Source organism: Diadema antillarum, unplaced genomic scaffold (genome assembly GCF_040938485.1).
Source record: "Diadema antillarum isolate AM-2024a unplaced genomic scaffold, OU_Dant_1.0 seq00000348_RagTag, whole genome shotgun sequence".
Taxonomy (NCBI): domain Eukaryota; kingdom Metazoa; phylum Echinodermata; class Echinoidea; order Diadematoida; family Diadematidae; genus Diadema; species Diadema antillarum.
In genome coordinates, this window is record NW_027271358.1 from 816,055 (window position 1) to 835,715 (window position 19,661).

The 19,661-nt window shown below is 39.7% G+C and overlaps 1 protein-coding gene across 1 annotated transcript; it reads left to right on the forward strand.

The window, feature by feature from the left end:
* LOC139731015 (purine nucleoside phosphorylase-like) lies at positions 1-19,389 on the forward strand. Its single transcript, XM_071641891.1, has 6 exons — positions 1-635; positions 4,900-5,069; positions 6,839-6,942; positions 9,558-9,733; positions 16,984-17,174; positions 18,113-19,389. The coding sequence occupies exons 1-6, from the start codon at positions 607-609 to the stop codon at positions 18,316-18,318; spliced, it is 876 nt and encodes a 291-aa protein (XP_071497992.1). The 5' UTR covers positions 1-606; the 3' UTR covers positions 18,319-19,389.
* The last annotated feature ends 272 nt before the right edge of the window (positions 19,390-19,661 follow it).

The following is a 19,661-nucleotide window of genomic DNA, read 5'->3' on the forward strand; positions in this document are numbered from 1 at the left end:
TGGTTGTGTTGTACGTTGTCGCTTTGACTATCAACTTGAACACACCTCCTTTGGTATGTACTTGACGTTCCCCCGTTCTTCTGGGCTGACAAAAGCCCAATAGTGCATGGGCCAGGGCGGAAACTAAAGGTGGACATAAGCAGCCTGTTCGGTAATGGCAAAGCAGCTGATCGCGAACAATGCCGATCACAGCAGATAATGTGGTTTAATCTCTCTTCAGATAAGAAAGGGATTTAATGCACTCGGTTGTTAACCAGTCAACGAGTGTGCAAAGTTCACCGTATGTTAGTGGGTGCACAGCCTTGCAGACAACCAGTCTGCAGTGTAACCTATTAAAATCAGCTGGTGCCAAAGTTTCAACCGCCGTAATGAGATTTCGCTACATGACATAGTTAACATAAACAACATTATATTCCTGTCTATAATTCTCCTCGTCGAAGTGTCATCCGAAGTTCCTAAGGTGTGCCAGAGGTCAATGGTGGTGAAGGATCCCAGATATCACCGTCGTCGGAGTTGAACAGTCTACAGGACGTGGTTGCTGGAAGTGAACCAGTGATTGCAAATGATAGTTGACTAATAGGCCCCGTGTAAGCGCTTTAAGAAAATATGACGGACAACAACAACATGGAAACAGAGTAAGTTAAATGTTATAGATGGTATAGTGTATGTAGCTGAACATGAATATTTGATACTTTGCATATCTTCACTTTTGTAACTGTGATCGTATGTGATGGACGTTATCAACCAATGTTTCACATAATATACCGACCATTCAGCTGTTGCTTTTATCTGATCTCTCTCATGGATATGTGTATAATTGTGTATATATTATTTATGTATGTATGTATGTATATATATATATATATATATATATATATATATATATATGATACTTACATTCATACAAAATGGAAAATAATATCTTCATATACCTTGTACACCTCAAAGGGCCTACGACATCCCTTCCGAAAGATCCGCTAGTGATTCATATTCAGGAGTGTGGCCGGAACAGGTTTTCAAAAGTGTCTATTTATATACAATTTATATTTTCCAAGTGTGCTAATTATAATGCAAAGATGTGTTTCTGGTGTGTAAGTCTATCCAGTTTTTTGGTAACCATATAATGTTATCTTGACAAGCTGTGTGTGTTTGTTTTTGTTTGTGTGTGTGTGTGTGTGTGTGTGTGTGTGTGTGTGTGTAATATGTATTGATAAACTACAACGTTGAACTTTGGAATCTTTGTAGGTGTACTATTCATTTACGATGTAAGCCCTACCCCCATCACGCCCACTGGTTATTAAGTAGCCAACACGAATTAGGCCCAAGAATATCATCTTAACGTAGTTGTTCTTATCAATAATGGCTGAAAGGACTGCCAAAGTAAGGAATTCGCAAACGCTGCTAATTTCGGTAGGCTCTTATTACGTCATCAATGAGCACAGGAGAGACAAATACTAGTGGATCGCTTATGTGGGACTTGATTATTCTGATGTGCCTTGAAAAAGGCTAAAAATGTGAATAAAGCGGTCCGCTGCAAGTTCTCAATCTCAAAACCCAGACATGGCTTAAAAATTGTGGTGTTTTGTAACTGGGTGCGATATGAGGAGAATGGGGCGTAACATTTTTATTGTCATGATGTGGTGAATGGGATGATTCGTGACAATCATGACTGAATATGCTTTTTTTTTGGTCAGAATTCCAGACTGCACTGCTGCTAGATAGCATTGCGTTGTTCATTTTTGTTTGTTCTCATCAATGCACGGGTCATGAAGACGCCAGAGTACTCTTGACTTGAGCGCCAATAGCGAGATCAATACATTCATGTGGAACATTTCTGGGGTTTTGGATACTTACAGATATTCCAATCCTACCTATCATAAGTCTCTCCATCGCACAGACTGAAAACGCTGCTTTTTTTTTCTGCTAGTCACCTCGGCAAAGTTGGTCAAAATGTCGTTCTACTCAGCATTGACATTTCCAGAGTAACTATGTTGGTATTTTGTCATTCATATGACGTACGTTAGTATTGACATATCAGAACGCTAGATGAACGGTGTAAACATTGATTTGCTTTGCCGGCAAATATCAACATTATTAGCGTCAAATGTTTGTTTTGCCATAATGGAAAAAATTAGTAACCTGTTTTTTTTTTTAATGGATCTTAGTGACAGTATTTGCCGAGCGGTAACGGGCGGGGCGGCGTGTGGGGGATCTCGTAACCTTGCTGATTGTTCTCTGGTTACGTCTGTTCAGGGATTTAGGGTCAATATTATGATATATAAGGTATAACAACCATTACCCTGAATGCAAATAGGCGCACACTTTTCTTCGCGTAAACTGTCGACATGTACTCAGCAAACAATACAGGACTATCAAGAGGCTTGATGCTGGGGGGGGGGGGGGGGGGGGGATCCTGACTCACAGCTTTGACCTGCCAGGCGGTAGCGATTCCTACTACTATATCCTGTTTGTATAGACGTTATCTAGGCGTACATGCTATTTAAAGGGAACCCAAACCGAAAGAGAAATGTGGATTGAGTGAAAGCGGCAACATTAGTAGAACACATCAATGAAAGTTTGAGGAAAATCAGACAATCGATGCAAAAGTTATGATTTGTTAAGTTTTAGTGTTGGAACCGCTGGATGAGGGGACTACTAGAGGTTATGACGTATGTGTGGACAACAGTGTAAAGAAAATATAAAGAAAATATAAAGAAAATTCCACAAAAATTCACTTTTCTAGCATAATGAAAGAGCACTTGACTAACCGCTTTCAGAAAGCATGGGGAATAATTGCTACCCTTATCATACATGTGTGTCAGTATCAAGTTGATAGAATTCAATGTGTACATTTTCATGAAAAATGAATTTTTTTTTGTGGAATTCCCTTTATATTTTCTTTACATTGTTGTCCACACATACGTCATAACCGCTAATAGTCTCCTAATCCAGCGGTTTCAACACCAAAACTTTAAAAATTCACGACTTTTCCATTGATTGTCCGATTTTCCTCAAACTTTCACCGATATGTTCTACTTATGTTGCAGCTTTCACTCAATTGATATTTCTCTTTGGGTTTGGGTTTCCGTTAAAGTGAAAATCCTCATTCAAGGTTACTTTTAAAGATAGCGTGTAGACCAAAGGAAACTGAAAGTTTCATTGAAATTGTACAAAAGACAAGAAAGTCACTTTTTTGTTAAAGTTTGCACCTTCCCCCCACGATATAGTCAATGGTTATATTGTCCACACACTCACATATGCAAATTAGATGAGAAGCTATAGCCTGGTTTTACAAAAATCCTATTGCACACAAATTCCTACAAAAAAAAAGATCCTTGATATGTATGCCTACACACACCCACATATATGTTGAGATTTCACGTATTGGCTCCACGAAGAAATGAAGAAACAAACTGGTAATGCTTTTTTGGCCAATAAAGCGTGAGTTTATTCGACTCAAATTTTCGGCGTCCTATATGCCTTCTTCTTCTTCTTGTCAAGACTCCTGAAGAAGGCGTATAGGACGCTGAAAATTTCAGTCGAATAAACTCATGCTTTATTGGCCAAACATGCATTACCAGTTTGTCTCTTCATTATATATGATCATGATCTGTATTTATGTGTGTCTACAATGATTATAAATAAAGTGAATAAGCAAAAGGGGGATGCACATCGGAAGTTGTAAAAAAAAGAGTGACTTCTGTTTTACTGGATTCTTGTATATTACCAAATTTTAGTGTTAAAGTGATTACGTGTCACAATTCTATCTAATTTTTAAATGTATTTGTGACTAACATCAATGTTTTTACACTATTCCATTACTATCTTATTTAGTCCGAGTTTAATGAAACTCTGCCAAAGATTTTACTTTACTCTATGTTTAAATCGACCTGAACACATAGCGGATCGGTCCCTTTAATTTTGGATAACACCTGCTTATCATAAGTGTCAGTGATATCAGCGGTATCAGACGATAATATTTAGAATGCAATCTGCTCACCGAAGCAAGGAAACGCATCATATTGAAATACTGTATTACCAAAGTTTCCTTCATTGTCTTCACACATGGTATACGACCAGAGCTGTACGTGCATGTGTATGTGTCATTGTCAAGGACTTTGGCATAATGCATGTGATGGTAGTTGGCTTTTATACTTTTACTAAGAGGGCATGCAATATTGATTTGACCTTGATAAATTCAGTAAAATCTAACAAAAAGAACGTCATAGAGGTTTGATTAAAGTCCGACGTAAATTAAGATGTACATCTTAATGTTTCACATGTTTTAAGGTAACAGTAATATCGGTCACAACCAGACAAACAGATTTAAGGAAATTAATGTCATCGCTGAACAACTTTCCTACTCACTTGTAGAAATTTACCGAAAATGAAAGCAACCTAAACCTTTTCTTTCATGAGATGGTTATTCATAGGATAGCGCCGTCATATTCGAGTATAAAGTTTCCACTTCTTAATAATGTTTCTCCGTGTGTAATTATACTACATACGTCATAATCATTATAATCGCTTCAACAATGCAATCGTCATCTTTTTTATCTTGGTGTAAATAACTAAACAGAAAAAGATTAAAAGATATTTTTGTATAAATATATAATAATAATAATAATAATGATAATAATAATAATAATAACATTCTGCTTATATAGCGCATGTTACACTGAAGTCTCTATGCGCTTTACAAAAATTTCTATAACAATACAATTAGAAAATACATATGTAATACAATACAACGGACTACAACAACAATAAAGAAATTACAAAGAAATTACACACACACACACACACACACACACACACACATATATATATATATATATATATATATATATATATATATATATATATATTATGTGTCTGTGGTACTTTTATCGTTGTCAGATACACCTACGAGGATTATGAGGCCATGGCAGAATATCTGTTGTCACGGCAACCGCATCGTCCGAAAATCGGCATCATCTGCGGCAGTGGCCTGGCGGAGATGGCAAACAAACTGGAGGAGAGGTACAACATTCCATACGAGAAGATTCAGAACTTTCCCGTCAGTACTGGTAGGTTGAACTGAAATATGAACTGTAAACAATCATAAGTTTTTATTTATCCGTGGTACCCTCTTCGGTGTAGTTACTGCTCAACCAGAGGGCCCTGCCATTATCATTACTCTGTAGAGTTGCCAGATACCCATTTATACTCCTGAGTCGAGGGGGACGTGGTGGGTAAATACACCTTGTCTAAGGACGCAAGCGCTGGGCGGGAATCGAACTCCACGTCCTCCGATTGGGAGTCGGAAGTCTTATCGACTATGCCACAGCGCTCTTTGACCCTGGACCTTTGACCCTATGACCCTAAAGTTCCTGATAGAATCACTGTCAGGTAGAACATGCAAGAATATGTACTAAGTTTCATGATGATACCTTGAGTCACTTTCAAGTTATGGAAAAAAGAAGTGAAATTTAGCACTTTCACTTGACCTTTGATCTTTGGGCAAGAAACTGCCCAGAGAATCTCTATTGGGTAACACATGTATACCTGGTATATCAAGTGTCAAGAAAAATCTGGCAAGTATTGCCTAAATATGAGGGGAAAAAGTGAAATTTTGAGGAGTTGACCTTGACCTTTGACCCATGACCCATACATTCCCTTGATAATCACTGCTAGTCAATACATGCATAATAAATGTACTAAGTTTCATGAAGATACCTTGAACAATTTCCAAGATATGGAGAAAAAAGTGAAATTTAACATTATAACTTGACTTCTGACCCTTGACCTTTGACCTCATGACTCGAAACTCTCTCTCTCTGGATAATCTTATTATTTGGTATTACATGTATACACCAAGTTTAAAGAAAAACCTTCAGGCATTACATAGATATGGGGAAAATAGTGAATTTTTGAGCATTTGACCTTGACCTTTTGACCTTTGACCTTAAGCATGAGCACCCAAAAGTTAATAGGCACAACTTTGTCCACTCATGCATAGACATACCAAGTCTCATTAGGATACCTCAAACGGTTTTTAGTTACGCAGTCCACAAAATTCATCACGGACGGACGGAAGGACGGACGGACGGACGGAAGGACGGAAGGACGGACAACCAGAAAACATAATGCCTCCGGCGACACTTCGTGGCGGAGGCATAAAAACAAAACAAAACAAAACAAAACAAAACAATGAAACAGATATGGAAACAGACCAATACACAACGATGCCCTTAAAAAATTAAAATATAAAATATTCTAATATGTGGGAGCTCTTCATCTTAGCTAAGTGCAAATTTGACTTGAAGGTAAAGAAAACACGTTGCTAGAATATTCCTTATCCGTCAATCCATCAAAGTCTAGAATTCAGTCAAATTTGAATCCTGGTATATATCCTCAGACTGAAGAATTGAAGCAACCAAAAAGCTTACAAAGATAGGTCCTCAGTTCGAATCCTGCTTGGTATTCACATTCTCGGGCGAGGTCTTGTGAGCACAGTTACCCTCTTTACTCAGGTTTATGTACTTTACTAGGATAATAGCATACTGATGGATGATATTGATAAACATTATACGTAAAAATCTACCCTTGATAAATATACACTGTATACTGAAAAAGAATCTCAAAGCAAGAAAGAAAGAAATCGACCACAAAAATGTATCAGCTCACTTGAGAAATGAAATGATCATAATTTCTATGACACCACAGAGTTTAGTCTGCTTGCTATAATGTTCTGAAACTTTTTAGATTCGATAATTCGCTGAAAAGCATTGATATTTTCTATAATATTTGAATGAGACATTTGCACTTACCTTGCTCTATTCTCGTTCAAATACAGTTGAAGGTCACATTGGTCAGTTTGCGTTCGGCACGCTCATGGGAAAGCAGGTTGTGATGATGCAGGGGCGGTTTCATCTGTACGAAGGCTACCCGGCCTGGAAGGTAAGAACTGATCATCACTGGTGCCTCATCCCCCCTCCCCCTCCATTCCTTAATCAAGTCCAAAAATAAGTTAGTGTGATAAGAAAGAGTAACATCTTTCGAGTTCAACGGTAAAATTTTAATCGAAATCGGCATAAATATAAGGAAGTTATGACATTTTGAAGTTTCGCTAATTTTTCAGGAAATAGTTCTTGAACAGTCAGTATGAATATGCAAATGGCAAAGTGAGCATGTCATACCCTCCAAATTGCCCTCTCAACTTGCTATATAGTTTGTCTATAAAATTTTGGAATTTGCAGTTTTTCATTCAAACGCAATTATGCCCGAGGCTCAAATCCCGACATATACAGTAAACCTCGCATGAGTCGAAGCTCTCGGGACTGACAAAAATGCGTCGACTTAAGTGAAATTCGACTCTCGCGAGAGTCGATTTTTTTTTCGACTCACAGTTATGTACATGTAGTATAGGACATTTGCATGCATGTGTGTGTGTGTGTGTGCGTGCTTGTGTGTGTTTGCATTCAAATTTGTCTGTTCTTGAAGATAATGTTCTTATTTTGTTCTAAATTGAACATGGAATTTGTATCAATACTAGTACCTAGTAGTTAAACGTAGTTCGCTGAGAATGTCTGCGCTAATGTGGCAATGTGCATGTGCTATGTCTATGGTGCAACATAGGTAGCCATCTCTGTCAACCTACCCTGAGACAAACACTCTCCCAGGCCCATCCTACCTCCATTGAACAAAACTGTACAGCCAGCCGGGCACGCACAAACAAGCTCCACCCACTTGGCCTGTCACTAAAATATTAAAGCAGCGATTGGTTGACCAAGGAGTTCTGGCTTGACATGGATAAAGTATGGATGTGCTGTGTGTATGGATAAAGTACATGGATCGATGTGCTGTGTGTATACATACATGTGTATGTATTCGACATGCGTGCAGAGCGGTACGGTGAGTGTGCATGCTTACCTGCAGCAGGCCAGGGACGGGGTTCTGCGACATGCCGATTATTTTGTTCTCCTCTAAATGTAATGAGAATGCCAGACAAATCTTCTTCGGCTCAAGTGATGTAAACTACGTGTATTTTGTACAAAAGGGACTGACTGTTTTACTTCGACACAGCCGAAATTCGACTCTCGTACTTCGGCTTATCCAAATATTTCTTAGAGAAAATACATAGGGAAAAATCGGGACTTTTTATTTTGCTTCGAGTTAAGTGATTTTCGACTCACTCGACGTCGACTTATCCGAGGTTTACTGTATATCTAACTGATCACTATTCTGAAGTTATTCATCCAGGAATTACATCTTGTTTTAGACTTCACTGACAGAAACATTGAATTTTCATCATTTTTTTTTGTACGTTATCAATGGAAAATTGTGAGGGTATGACATGGTCAGCTCACTTTCATATCCACTGTACAAGAACTGTTTTGCAAAAAGTAGCAAAACTTCAAAATGTCATAACGTCCTTATTTTTCATCCGATTTCAGTCAAATTTTTTAACGTTGAACTCGTAAGATTTTACTCTTTTTTATCAGACTATCTTATATTTGGACTGGATTTCCTCTTTAACAAGAGGATGATCAAGAAGATGGGAGGAGTGGAGTAAGAGGAGGTATTAAACCAAAGTAAAACGAATGAAATGAAAATATATTTCAATTTCTGTTTGCACGCAAATGTACGAAAGCAAATGAATTGTTGCGTTTACGGATCGTTGCACTCAAAGCAAAGAACATACTGAGGGAAATTGAAACGTATAGTTGCACATCATTGTTCTTAAATCAGCAGAGTTGAAAGACGAGTGATAAATATAGTTAATGATGAAGATAGCTATGAATTGACTGCAGTAGTTAATATTAACTCCGGAGAAAGCATTTATCTATATCATTGACATTATTGACCGTGGGCACTATCATCAGTGCCATTACGAGGCTCGTGGTCACGCTTTCGCATTTTATTTTTTTTTCTCTCTCTCTCTCATCGCTCCTGGGCCCTCGACTTTCTACATGTATTACCATCTTTCTCTCTCGCTGTCTCCTATGTTTGCCTCCCTTTCCTGTACCGTCACTTTACCTACTCATTGTCTCTTTTTATCTCTGTTGTATTCGTGCATATGCGATCCTACTGCTTGTCAGATACCAGTCCTATACATGCGAATATCTTTATCACTCTCATTTCTGTATAGCCTTCATTCTGCCAGTGACTTTGTGAATATAGTGTTAATGGAGTGATACACGAAAACAACTTTAAGGATTAATTTTTGAAAGCTGCAGACCAGGATCAAAGTTGTGTGTTTCACAAATTTGTTTGAAATCTATCCTTGCCAGGATATTACTAGATTCCACAAGTAATGTTTATGGTATAACTCATTTTTGTTGATTTTCATGTGAAAAAAAGTGAAGATTAATGTACAGGTCTGTCCATTGGGGACTTTTGAGATACTATGGTAACATAATCATCACCTCCTCCTATGCGCGCATGTAGTTGCTCCTTATATCACTGGTTGTGGACAAAAATGTGTGTGTGTGTATGTGCGTGTGTGTGTGTTTCTTTTTTTTCCCCTTTACATTCCATATCTTCTATGACCCGGATCCTCTTTCTCACCTTAGGTCATCGCCCCCATACGTGTGATGAAAATATTGGGCGTAGAGACGCTGATTGTTACCACGGCCTGTGGGGGACTGAACCCCGCCTATAAGGTCGGAGATATCATGCTGCTCATCGATCATATCGGTATCCCAACACTCTCCGGAATCAACCCCCTCACAGGAAAGAATCATGACAGGTGATCACGTGACTTTATTCTTATGATCTTTTGTAGAATTTGAAATAAGATATTACACTGACATCACAGATTATGATTCTAGTGATCATGGGAACATAATTATACATTATAAAGATAATCATATACTACTACTACAGTGTACTACTACTACTGCTACATGTACTACCACTACTACTACTGCCACGTGTGCTACTACTACTACTACCACCACCACCACTACTACTACTACTAGTAGTAGTAGTCACTAGTAGTAGTAGTAGTAGTAGTATAGTAGTTGTAGTAGTAGTAGTAGTAGTAGTAGTAGTAGTAGTATAGTAGCTGTAGTAGTAGTAGTAGTACTACTACTACTACTACTACTAGTAGTAGTAGTAGTAGTAGTAGTAGTAGTACTATATCATCGATGTCTGGCCAGTCTGTATTCCCAAGATCTTAATGCAGACTGCTACCGTAATGCCGTAGACGTGTACAGCCAGCGACGTGCCCGCAGAAGTACTATTCTGTAGTGCAAATGCTCTACAGGACAAGAGGTGTCAGATGACTGTCATGGCACTGATAAGCTAGACTAGGCTTGGCCTTATTAGTGCTCCTTGTGAATAATGAGCCGGCCGGATATACCCTTGGGTAAACTCCTTAAACTGCCGGAGAACAGGGCAATGAGATCAAGCTCCACGTATATTCTGGTAGGGGTAGCCATAGCTTAGCCATGCAGATCTAGTGAACGTGATAAAACTGTCACCAGTGTCACTGAATAGTAACTTCTGCCCTGTTGCTTTGTAACATCTAGCAACTCACAAATGCAACAAGTTGTTCCTGCGACCGTCTCAGCCTTGCTGTGCCGTCGACCCACAGGGCACCTTGCCAAGGGATGCTGCAGTGCGCTGGGCAGCATCGACATCTTTAGCGCAGCCTACTTTTTATGAGATGAGTACAACTGATTATCCACCTACAGCTACTGCGTACGAGGTAACCGACGCCCCACGTTATATGGCAGTGGTGGAAAATGAGCGAAGTCCATATAGCAACACTACCGCATTCGGGTTAACCGATGGAGACTTGAGAAATGGTAGAGTCCATAGTGGATTCAAAGGAACAAAGCAAGTGTTTAATCTAGCAGCTTGGAACGTTCGTACAACCAATGACAGTGTTAATTCCGTACGACCGGAAAGAGCTACAGCTATTATCTGCCGAGCTCTGGAGGAAGCAGATGTTGACATTTGTGCACTTAGTGAGGTGCGTCGTCCAGGTACTGGAAACGTTAAGGAAAGATGTCACACAATATATTGGAGTGGAGGAAAAGACAAAACTGCAGGAGTGGGATTTGCTGTTTCTAACAAATTTAGTCACATCAACCCAGTACCCATCTCCGATAGGATCATGACAGCTCATGTCGAGCTGAAGAACAATGTCCATCTCACATTAATCAGCGTCTATGGACCTACAATGCAACGACCAGAACTCGAGAAAGAACAATTTTATGAGCAGCTCGGCGAGTGTATCACCAGTGCCAAAGGAGATGGCATTATTGTGCTTGGTGACTTCAATGCTCGTGTTGGTAAAGACTGGGAGTCCTGGCCATCAGTCATAGGCAGGCATGGAGTAGGACACATGAACTCTAACGGCCTCATGCTATTAGAGTTCTGCACCCGGATGAAGCTTTCAGTAATGGGTACTATGTTCCAGCTGAAAAATCGGCTCAAAAACACTTGGCAACACCCACGCTCGAAACATTGGCATCAGTTGGACCATGTTCTCGCCAATTCACAAGCAAGACAGTTCATCAGGGTCACCAAGGTCAATCCTTCTGCAGACTGCTTTACGGACCACAGGCTATTGCTGTGTAAATGCAGTATAGTGATTAAGTCAAGGAAGAAATGTGCAAGACCCCCCTGCAAACTTGATACCCACCTAACTAACAAAAAGAAACTTGCATTAGAAAGTTTCTTAGAGGAAAAAATCCCTGACTGTGAATCAGCCTGGGATGACTTGAAAGAACTACTTCAGAATGCTGCAGATCACATCTTTGAAAAGAAAAAGAGGAAGAGTGAAGACTGGTTTGATGATCAAGAGCAAGAGATTCAGAAACTCTTGAAGGAAAAACGGAAAACTGGTGATGTAAAAGGGCTAAGAGAAGAAATTCGAAGAATGAAAAATAAGTGGTTTCAACAGAAAGCAGAGGAGGCTGAGAGATATGTTCAGGAAAAGAATCACAGAGAGTTTTATGCAACTCTTAATGCTGTGTATGGTCCCAAATCGAAGAATGTTCATCCGGTCAAGTCAAAGCAGGGTGAGCTCCTGTCTGCTCCTGAAGACATCAAAGACAGATGGGTTGAACACTTTGATGAGCTTCTTAATCAACCGACAAATGTCGACTGGGAGATTCTCAATGAAGTCGATCAACTTCCAACCATTGATGAGTTTGATGATCCTATCTCAATGGATGAACTTGAAACAGCACTCAAGAACACAAAACTGAGAAAGAGTCCGGGCCCAGATGGAATTATTCCAGAGGTCATAGTCCATGGTGGTAGAGTTTTGTGGACTTTCCTGCTGACTCTATTCAATCTGTTCTGGTTTATTGAGAGATTACCTTCTGATCTGACAGATGCAAATATTTCTATCCTTTTTAAGAAAGGTGATCGCAGCTTGTGTGAGAACTATCGTGGCATATCTCTGCTCAGTGTGGTAGGGAAGATTTTTGCAGATGTTATACTTCAGAGACTTCAACGCCTAGCAGAGAAGATTTATCCCGAGTCACAATCTGGCTACAGGAGTAGCAGAAGCACGATTGATGGCATCTTTACACTACGGCAAATAATGGAAAAATGTAAGGAGCAGCGTTGTAACGTACACATTGCTTTTATAGATTTTACCAAAGCTTTTGACTGTGTTAACCGAGATCTTCTTTATGCAATATTACAGAAGCTGGGATGTCCAAAGAAATTTGTACGCATTATCAAGAAACTGTATTCTAATGTACATGCCAGACTCCTTATTAATGGTGAACTTTCGGACTCAATAAACTACAATAGTGGAGTAAAACAAGGTTGTAAATTAGCTCCTACACTTTTTGGAATGTATGCCGCTGTACTCCTCCATCTAGCCTTTAAAGATGTTGATCCTTTCTGCAGTATCAAAGTGCGTTTCAGATATGATGGAGATATTTTTGATCTGCGTCGCCTAAAAGCGAAAACTAAGATACTCACAGATTATATAAGAGAAGCTCAATATGCTGATGATATTGCCATTTTTTGCAATGAGTCTTCTGCATTACAGACTCTTTTATCTGCATACAACACATTATCCCTAAAGATGGGTCTACGAATCAACATTAAGAAGACAGAGACAATGAGTGTGGGAGAGCAAGTTGATTTCTACATTGATGGAAGTAAACTTTGTAGAGTTGACCGTTTCAAATACCTTGGCAGTTATATTACAAAAGACTGTAAAGTAGATGAAGAACTCAAGGCACGCATTCAAGCCGCATCATGTGCAATGGGAAGATTGAGGCAAAGAGTATTTCAGTGCCGGGATCTAACTTCTGAAACAAAACTCAAAGTGTATAATCAATGTGTGACTCCTTTACTGCTATATGGGAGTGAAACATGGACACTCTATCGGCGCCATATAAAGCAGCTCAGGACCATTCAACAACGACACCTTAGGTCTATTCTCCACATCAAGTGGGACCACTTTGTCACAAATGATGAAGTATTGGAACAGGCAAAAACACTTGACATTGAAACCACCCTTGTTAAAAATCGACTACGATGGGTTGGTCATGTTGTGCGAATGGAAGCTGCCAGACCTGTCAGGGAGCTCTTTTTTGGAGAGCTTGATGATGGCTCTCGCAGTATAGGACGCCCTCATCTGAGATACAAAGATACAATCAAAGACATTCTGAGGAGAGCCGATGTCCTTCACAACTGGAAAGACCATGTTGATGACAGACATGAATGGCGGAAATTCACTCATGATGTCAGCATGAAAATTGATCATCAGAGGAAGGAGGTTAACAAGTTGAGAAGAGAAAAGCGTCACCAACAACAGTCAAGATGAAAAAATGGACTTTGTTTTGATGTTTCTTTTGAATTTTTGGTAATCTCATCTTGTAAATTGTACTTTGCCCGTGTCGGGATTTAGGCATATATATTATATTATTATAGTAGTACTATAAGTACTAGTAGTAGCAGTAGTACTGTTATAGTAGTAGTAGTAGGTAGTAGTAATATCAAGTAGTAATATTAGTAGTAGTATAGAAGTGGTATAGTATTAGGGGGGCATCCCACGAGACCGACACCCACGAGTCATACGGTCCACGAGACCGACATCAATAGTAGGTCCATGAGTCATACAGCCCACGAGTTATACGGCTCAGGAGTCATACAGCCCATGAGTTCGACACTACGTACAAAAGGCTCATGAGACCGACACTAAGCAAACATAGCCCACGAGACCGACACTAAGCAATAAAGGCTCATGAGACCGACACTAAGCAAAGAAAGCCCACGAGACCGACAGTAGGCAAAAAAGGCCCACGAGACCGACAACAAGCTAAAAAGGCTCACGAGACCGACACTAAGCAAAGAAAGCCCACGAGACCGACAGTAGGCAAAGAAGGCCCACGAGACCGACAGGATAAACAGCGCCATCTACATGTCAATCAGCTGTACAGGGTGTTCCATGAACGGAAAAATAACATACTGGCGGGTGTAATTTCGTAACGCTATCAATTGAAAGATGGTGACCATCTACATAATTATGAACGTCATCAAATATGTATTTCTACATACTTCGGGGGGGGGCAAGTGTGTCAGGGAGCGACATTGTTATCAAGTAGAAAAATTGAATTATATTCTTCATGCCCCCGCTCCCCCCCCCCCCCAAAAAAAAAAAAAAAAACAGAAGAATTAGTATTTTTCATCCCCCCCCCCCAAAAAGAGACAAAAACACAAATGAATTTAACAGAGGACAATAACGATGTATGAATTAATTTTAGAGTATTGATAATGCCATCGTGCTATTTTTTAAAGGCTTTCCCAGTTTTTAGCTAGAAAATGGACAAGATATAAATTTTACCTCTTCTCTTTCCCGATTCACTAGTTACTTATTCTATTTTAGATATTCTACCCTCCTGCTTTGACGTTTTGCAGTAAGATCTATTTTTAATTTTCTCTGTAACTATGATGTAATTCTACTGATTGAAACGTTTTATGTCGCGGGGATTCACCTCAGTTTTGTGGCTTGTGTTATTCTCCTCCGAACAGTACATCTTATCGTGAAATACAATAGCTGTTTTCATGGATGCATCTGGGTTTTTCCGAATCCCTAACGCTACCTTAATAGACGATTACGTTACTTTTTTTGTAATTGATACTAAATCAACACCCTCGCAGGTTTATTGTATAAAGATCTGTTACACACTTTTACTGTACTTTGTTCATTCTTTTTTCACAAACACACACCCATGCAAACACAATTAAAGATCCTGATCATTTGGGGGGGGGGGGGGGGCAACTGGTGGGGTTACACCCTATCGAAGATGGCAACTCTTCTCTTCCATCTCTCATATCTTCCTATGCTATTATCAGGACACCCTATACAATTTATTGCTCTATAGGTGGCGCTGTTCATCCTGTCGATCTCGTGGGCCTTCTTTGCTTAGTGTCGGTCTCGTGAACCTCTTTTGCGTAATGTCGGTCTCGTGAGCCTTGTATGCGTAGCGTCGGTCTCGTGGACCTTTTAAGTGCAGTGTCGGTCTCGTGGGCTTTGTTTGCTTACTGTCGGTCTCATGAGCCTTTTGTGCGTAGTGTCGGTCCCGTGAGCCGTATAACTCCTGGGCTTATTTTACTTGATGTCGAACTCGTGGGCTTTATTTACTCAGTGTCGAACTCGTGGGCTGTATAACTGGTGGGCTGTATGACTTGTGAGCTGTATGACTTGTGAGCTGTATAACTTGTGGGCTGTATGACTCGTGGGTGTCGGTCTCGTGACGTGCACCCAGTATTAGTAGTAGTATAGTAGAAGTAGCAGCAGCAGTAGTCATGATAGTGATGCGATGATGATACTACATGTACTAATAATCATTACTATCATCATCGTCGTCATCATTGTTGGCCAAACATTATGGCAAGATTTATGATGATTACAAACATGAAAAAAAAGTTTTAAAGTCTATAGACTAGAGAAATAAAGTATATTTTTTACGCTTTCTATTCATCCCTGCGTATAGCATCCTCAGTATCATCACCTCTAATTCAAAGTCAAGTCTTATTCACTATACATATACAATAGTGCCCCCCCCCCCATTAAGCATAAAGGAGAAGAAACAATATAGGTTACGCAGACTAAAGAAGACAAGAAGATCAAACAAATATCAGACGGACAGATAAAGGAACATTATTTTTCTTTGGACAAAAGAAATAAAAGCAAAAGGAGGAACTGAGAAAGACGGAACTATTCATACTCATTTTTTTTTTTAATCTCAGGATGTGTGACATAAATATTTAACAGATTTTCAGGAACAATGTTTCATCTTTACTTGTCATTTGGTGGCATTCCATAGACGAAGGTGGTATACATGTACATGTGTCTTTACCGGTATTGTCACAAGTTTGCAACCTGCCTGTACCCGTGTAGCCAAACATTTGTATCAGATTTATTCTCTCTTTCCAAGTTGAGCTCTTCTTCAACAAGATCAAGTCTAGTCACCATGCTTCCAGAATAGATCAATCATTAATCAAGGTCGTTAAGATAATGTGTTTGGACTGGGAAATGATGGAGGTCACACCCTCGTTGACGCATCCCGCAAATACCTTTATGTACGAAAGACTCAGTTTATCAATTTAAAGATACGTTTAACTTTATTTTGAAAAGAGGCTTTTCAGCTCAAACTTACCTCAGAGGTCGTGACACTCACATCGACGTTTCACCACTTTTAAAAAAAATACACGTGTTTTAGCTGTATTAAATCATATCAAATCTAGGATTTTTTTTTTTCAATGAAGTAGTGCACGTGCAGTCTCCAAATGGCATGGTTCCTCATCACACAGAAAAATAGCCTACTACTTCTTATTAAGCCGAATTCTTAACTTCCTCGATTTATTCAAATAACTTCGCTCGCGAAGGCTATTTTTATTTTTATTTACTGATATGAGACTTGAAGTCATGCTGAAAACGAGACGTTTACATCAAATTGAAATTTCGACTCTGGAAGAGAGAAACATGTTTTATTTGTTTCTCTTAATCACCAGGTTCGGAGGGCGCTTCCCCGACATGAACGGCGCCTACGATGCCGAGCTCATGAAGTCGACACTTAAGGTGGCGGAAAACCTTCACATGGCGTCGATCATCAAACAGGGCGTGTACGTGATGGTCAGCGGCCCCTCCTTCGAAACCCCGGCGGAGTGCCGGTATCTTCGGGCTCTTGGAGGCGATGTTGTCGGTAGGAAATTTAAGACACAGTGGCCTTTTCTCACTGGCAATTTCCTCAATCCCAGCAATCGATTAAGAACCGAGAAACATCATGATTAATGGTATCCACTTAATCACTGAGCCAAAACGTCTCCTGGAGCTCTGAGCCACGACTAGAAATGTAAATTTAATTTGAAGTTTTCCCAGACATGAAATATGTATAGATTTAGCTAATGCACGAAAGCGAAAGACACTCTCAGTGAAAAGTTTGAGCAAAATTAGACAAGTAAATATTTCTAAAGTTTTGGATTCTTAGCTTATCTGAGCCAAATGCTCGAGTGAGCTATTGCGATCGTTCGTCGTTCGGCGTCCGGCGTCCGGCGTCCGGCGTCCGGCGCGCGGCGTGCGTCGTGCGTCGTGGGTCATGTGTAAACTTTTTTTTCCATTTTCAGTTTCTTGTTGAAAACTCCATGAAGGATTTGCACCAAATTAGCGGGTGGTATAGCATCCCTAGGGGATCGGATCTTACACATCTCTAAGACAGAACGACGACGACTAAACATGTTAACCCTATTCTAACTGGGCTATCTGAGACCAAGTTTTTACTGGGGGGGGGGGGGTGTCAATTTGACCCAGTGATTTAGCATAATCAGGTATACAGAACTAATTACAATAAGGATTATGTGGCATAATAATATCGCCAAGATTGTCTAGTGCTAATTGTTGTGTAGAATTTTATGTTTCATCATATAAACAAAAAGTATAAACACCGAAAGAGCAAACTTTATCCAAAAAAAAAAGAGAGAAAGAAATGTAAATATAGAGGAAAGACTGTACTGTTACTGTTACTTTTAAATTGTCTTTTTAAGTTTGATCACTTTTCATCGGTGAAGAATATGAACACGAGAATGCAAAATTTGATTTGTTGAATACAATTGGGCATAAATGTGTTTTTATTGTTCCTTCCAGGAATGAGCACGGTGCCGGAAGTCCTTGCCGCAAGGCATTGTGGGATGAGGGCCCTGGGTATGGCGTTGGTGACGGACATGGTGGTTAGTGACTACCACAGCGGCATGACGGTCAGCCACGAAGACGTGTTGGAAATATCAAAATGGCGAGCGGGGGTGCTGCAAGATATCATAATGGGCGTTGTCGAAAGAATGGACCAAGATTGAGGCCCTCATTTTGTTTCACTTTACGATGAACCGCAGACTGTTTCGTACTGAGACACATCAAACTGGACCAACAATTTCAAAGTACCATTCGAGTCTCATGCAGCAGTGTTGTCTATGGTAGTGCCAGGTGTTTTGTTTTGTTTTTGTTTTTGTTTTTGTTTTGCTTTAGTTTATATGTTTGTTGGTCATTTTTAACATCCGACGGAAGCAAACTATTGACTGCCTGTCTGCTGTACAGAACTGACCACCGAACTTCCATGGTTGAATTGGTTGATACGAAGACATGTAATTCACTCTAAGGATGATACGGAGAGAAAAAAAAATAGTCGCTTGTGGGGAAGTATGTTGAGGCCATTGATCTGCCTGTATATAGATAGTAACATAGAGATTAGTGGTGAAGACCCTCGGAGGCGTCGCGGACGAGTCGCAATTTATGTTTTATCTGTGAAATAAGTTCGGGCCACGCGTCAAAGAAAGCCCTGGCACTTACTGTCTGTACACTGGCCAACAGATGGCGCTAGTGTCGATCACACTTTGCTCTCCTGAAACATTCATGGTCCACAGGAGTCTACTGAAGACAAGTTGGCAGCTGCTATCTTTCTCTTGTTGATTATACGCCTTGCAGAAAGAGAATACTTTCCGTACTATTATACTGAGGTTGCCATCAAATCATTATTATGTGAAATCTTATCATTTATGTTGTTGGGAAATCATTGTGCTCCGGGTTTTGTTTTGTTTTGCAACTGCAGATAACTTTAAGATATACTGTTAGAACTCGAAATCGATAGAACCCTGCATGTTTCTTACGAGCAGAGGTTGGGGCATGCGTAGAACAGTAGTTGCATTTTAATGTAATGGAACATTGCATGGAAAAGGCATGGGCGAATACTTACGTAGAAGAGGTTATACTGGTGTATCTGTACATTCGAATTACCAACATGTTTCTTTTTTTTCGCCGCTACTTCGGACAGAGCTAAGAATGTAGTGGTCAGCTATGTTTATTAAGGTGAAATGATGTCCACTGATGTCATGCCATTTTTTAGCATGCTTGCTTCCGTCTCCTTTATTCACTGCCTATAGCGCAATAATTAATATGTGTGCGCATTCATTTGTGATGATCGATGATGATGACAATGATGATGATGATGATGATGATAATGATGATGATGATGATAATAATAATAATAATGATGATGATGATAATGATATTAATAGTACCTGTAATATTGATACACAGTCTATTGAATAGCGCTATTACGTACCGATCTCTGCACTTTAGGCAGTGAAATTGTCGCAAAAACAGACTCAAAATGACCATTAAAAATTGATAATGATAAGGGTGA

Excerpts from the sequence above, each read along its gene's own strand:
- LOC139731015 (XM_071641891.1), top strand. The coding sequence starts at position 607 with ATGACGGACAACAACAACATGGAAACAGA. Across the intron at positions 5,070-6,838 it reads GAACTTTCCCGTCAGTACTG|TTGAAGGTCACATTGGTCAG; the intron begins GTAGGTTGAACT and ends GTTCAAATACAG. Across the intron at positions 9,734-16,983 it reads ACAGGAAAGAATCATGACAG|GTTCGGAGGGCGCTTCCCCG; the intron begins GTGATCACGTGA and ends CTTAATCACCAG.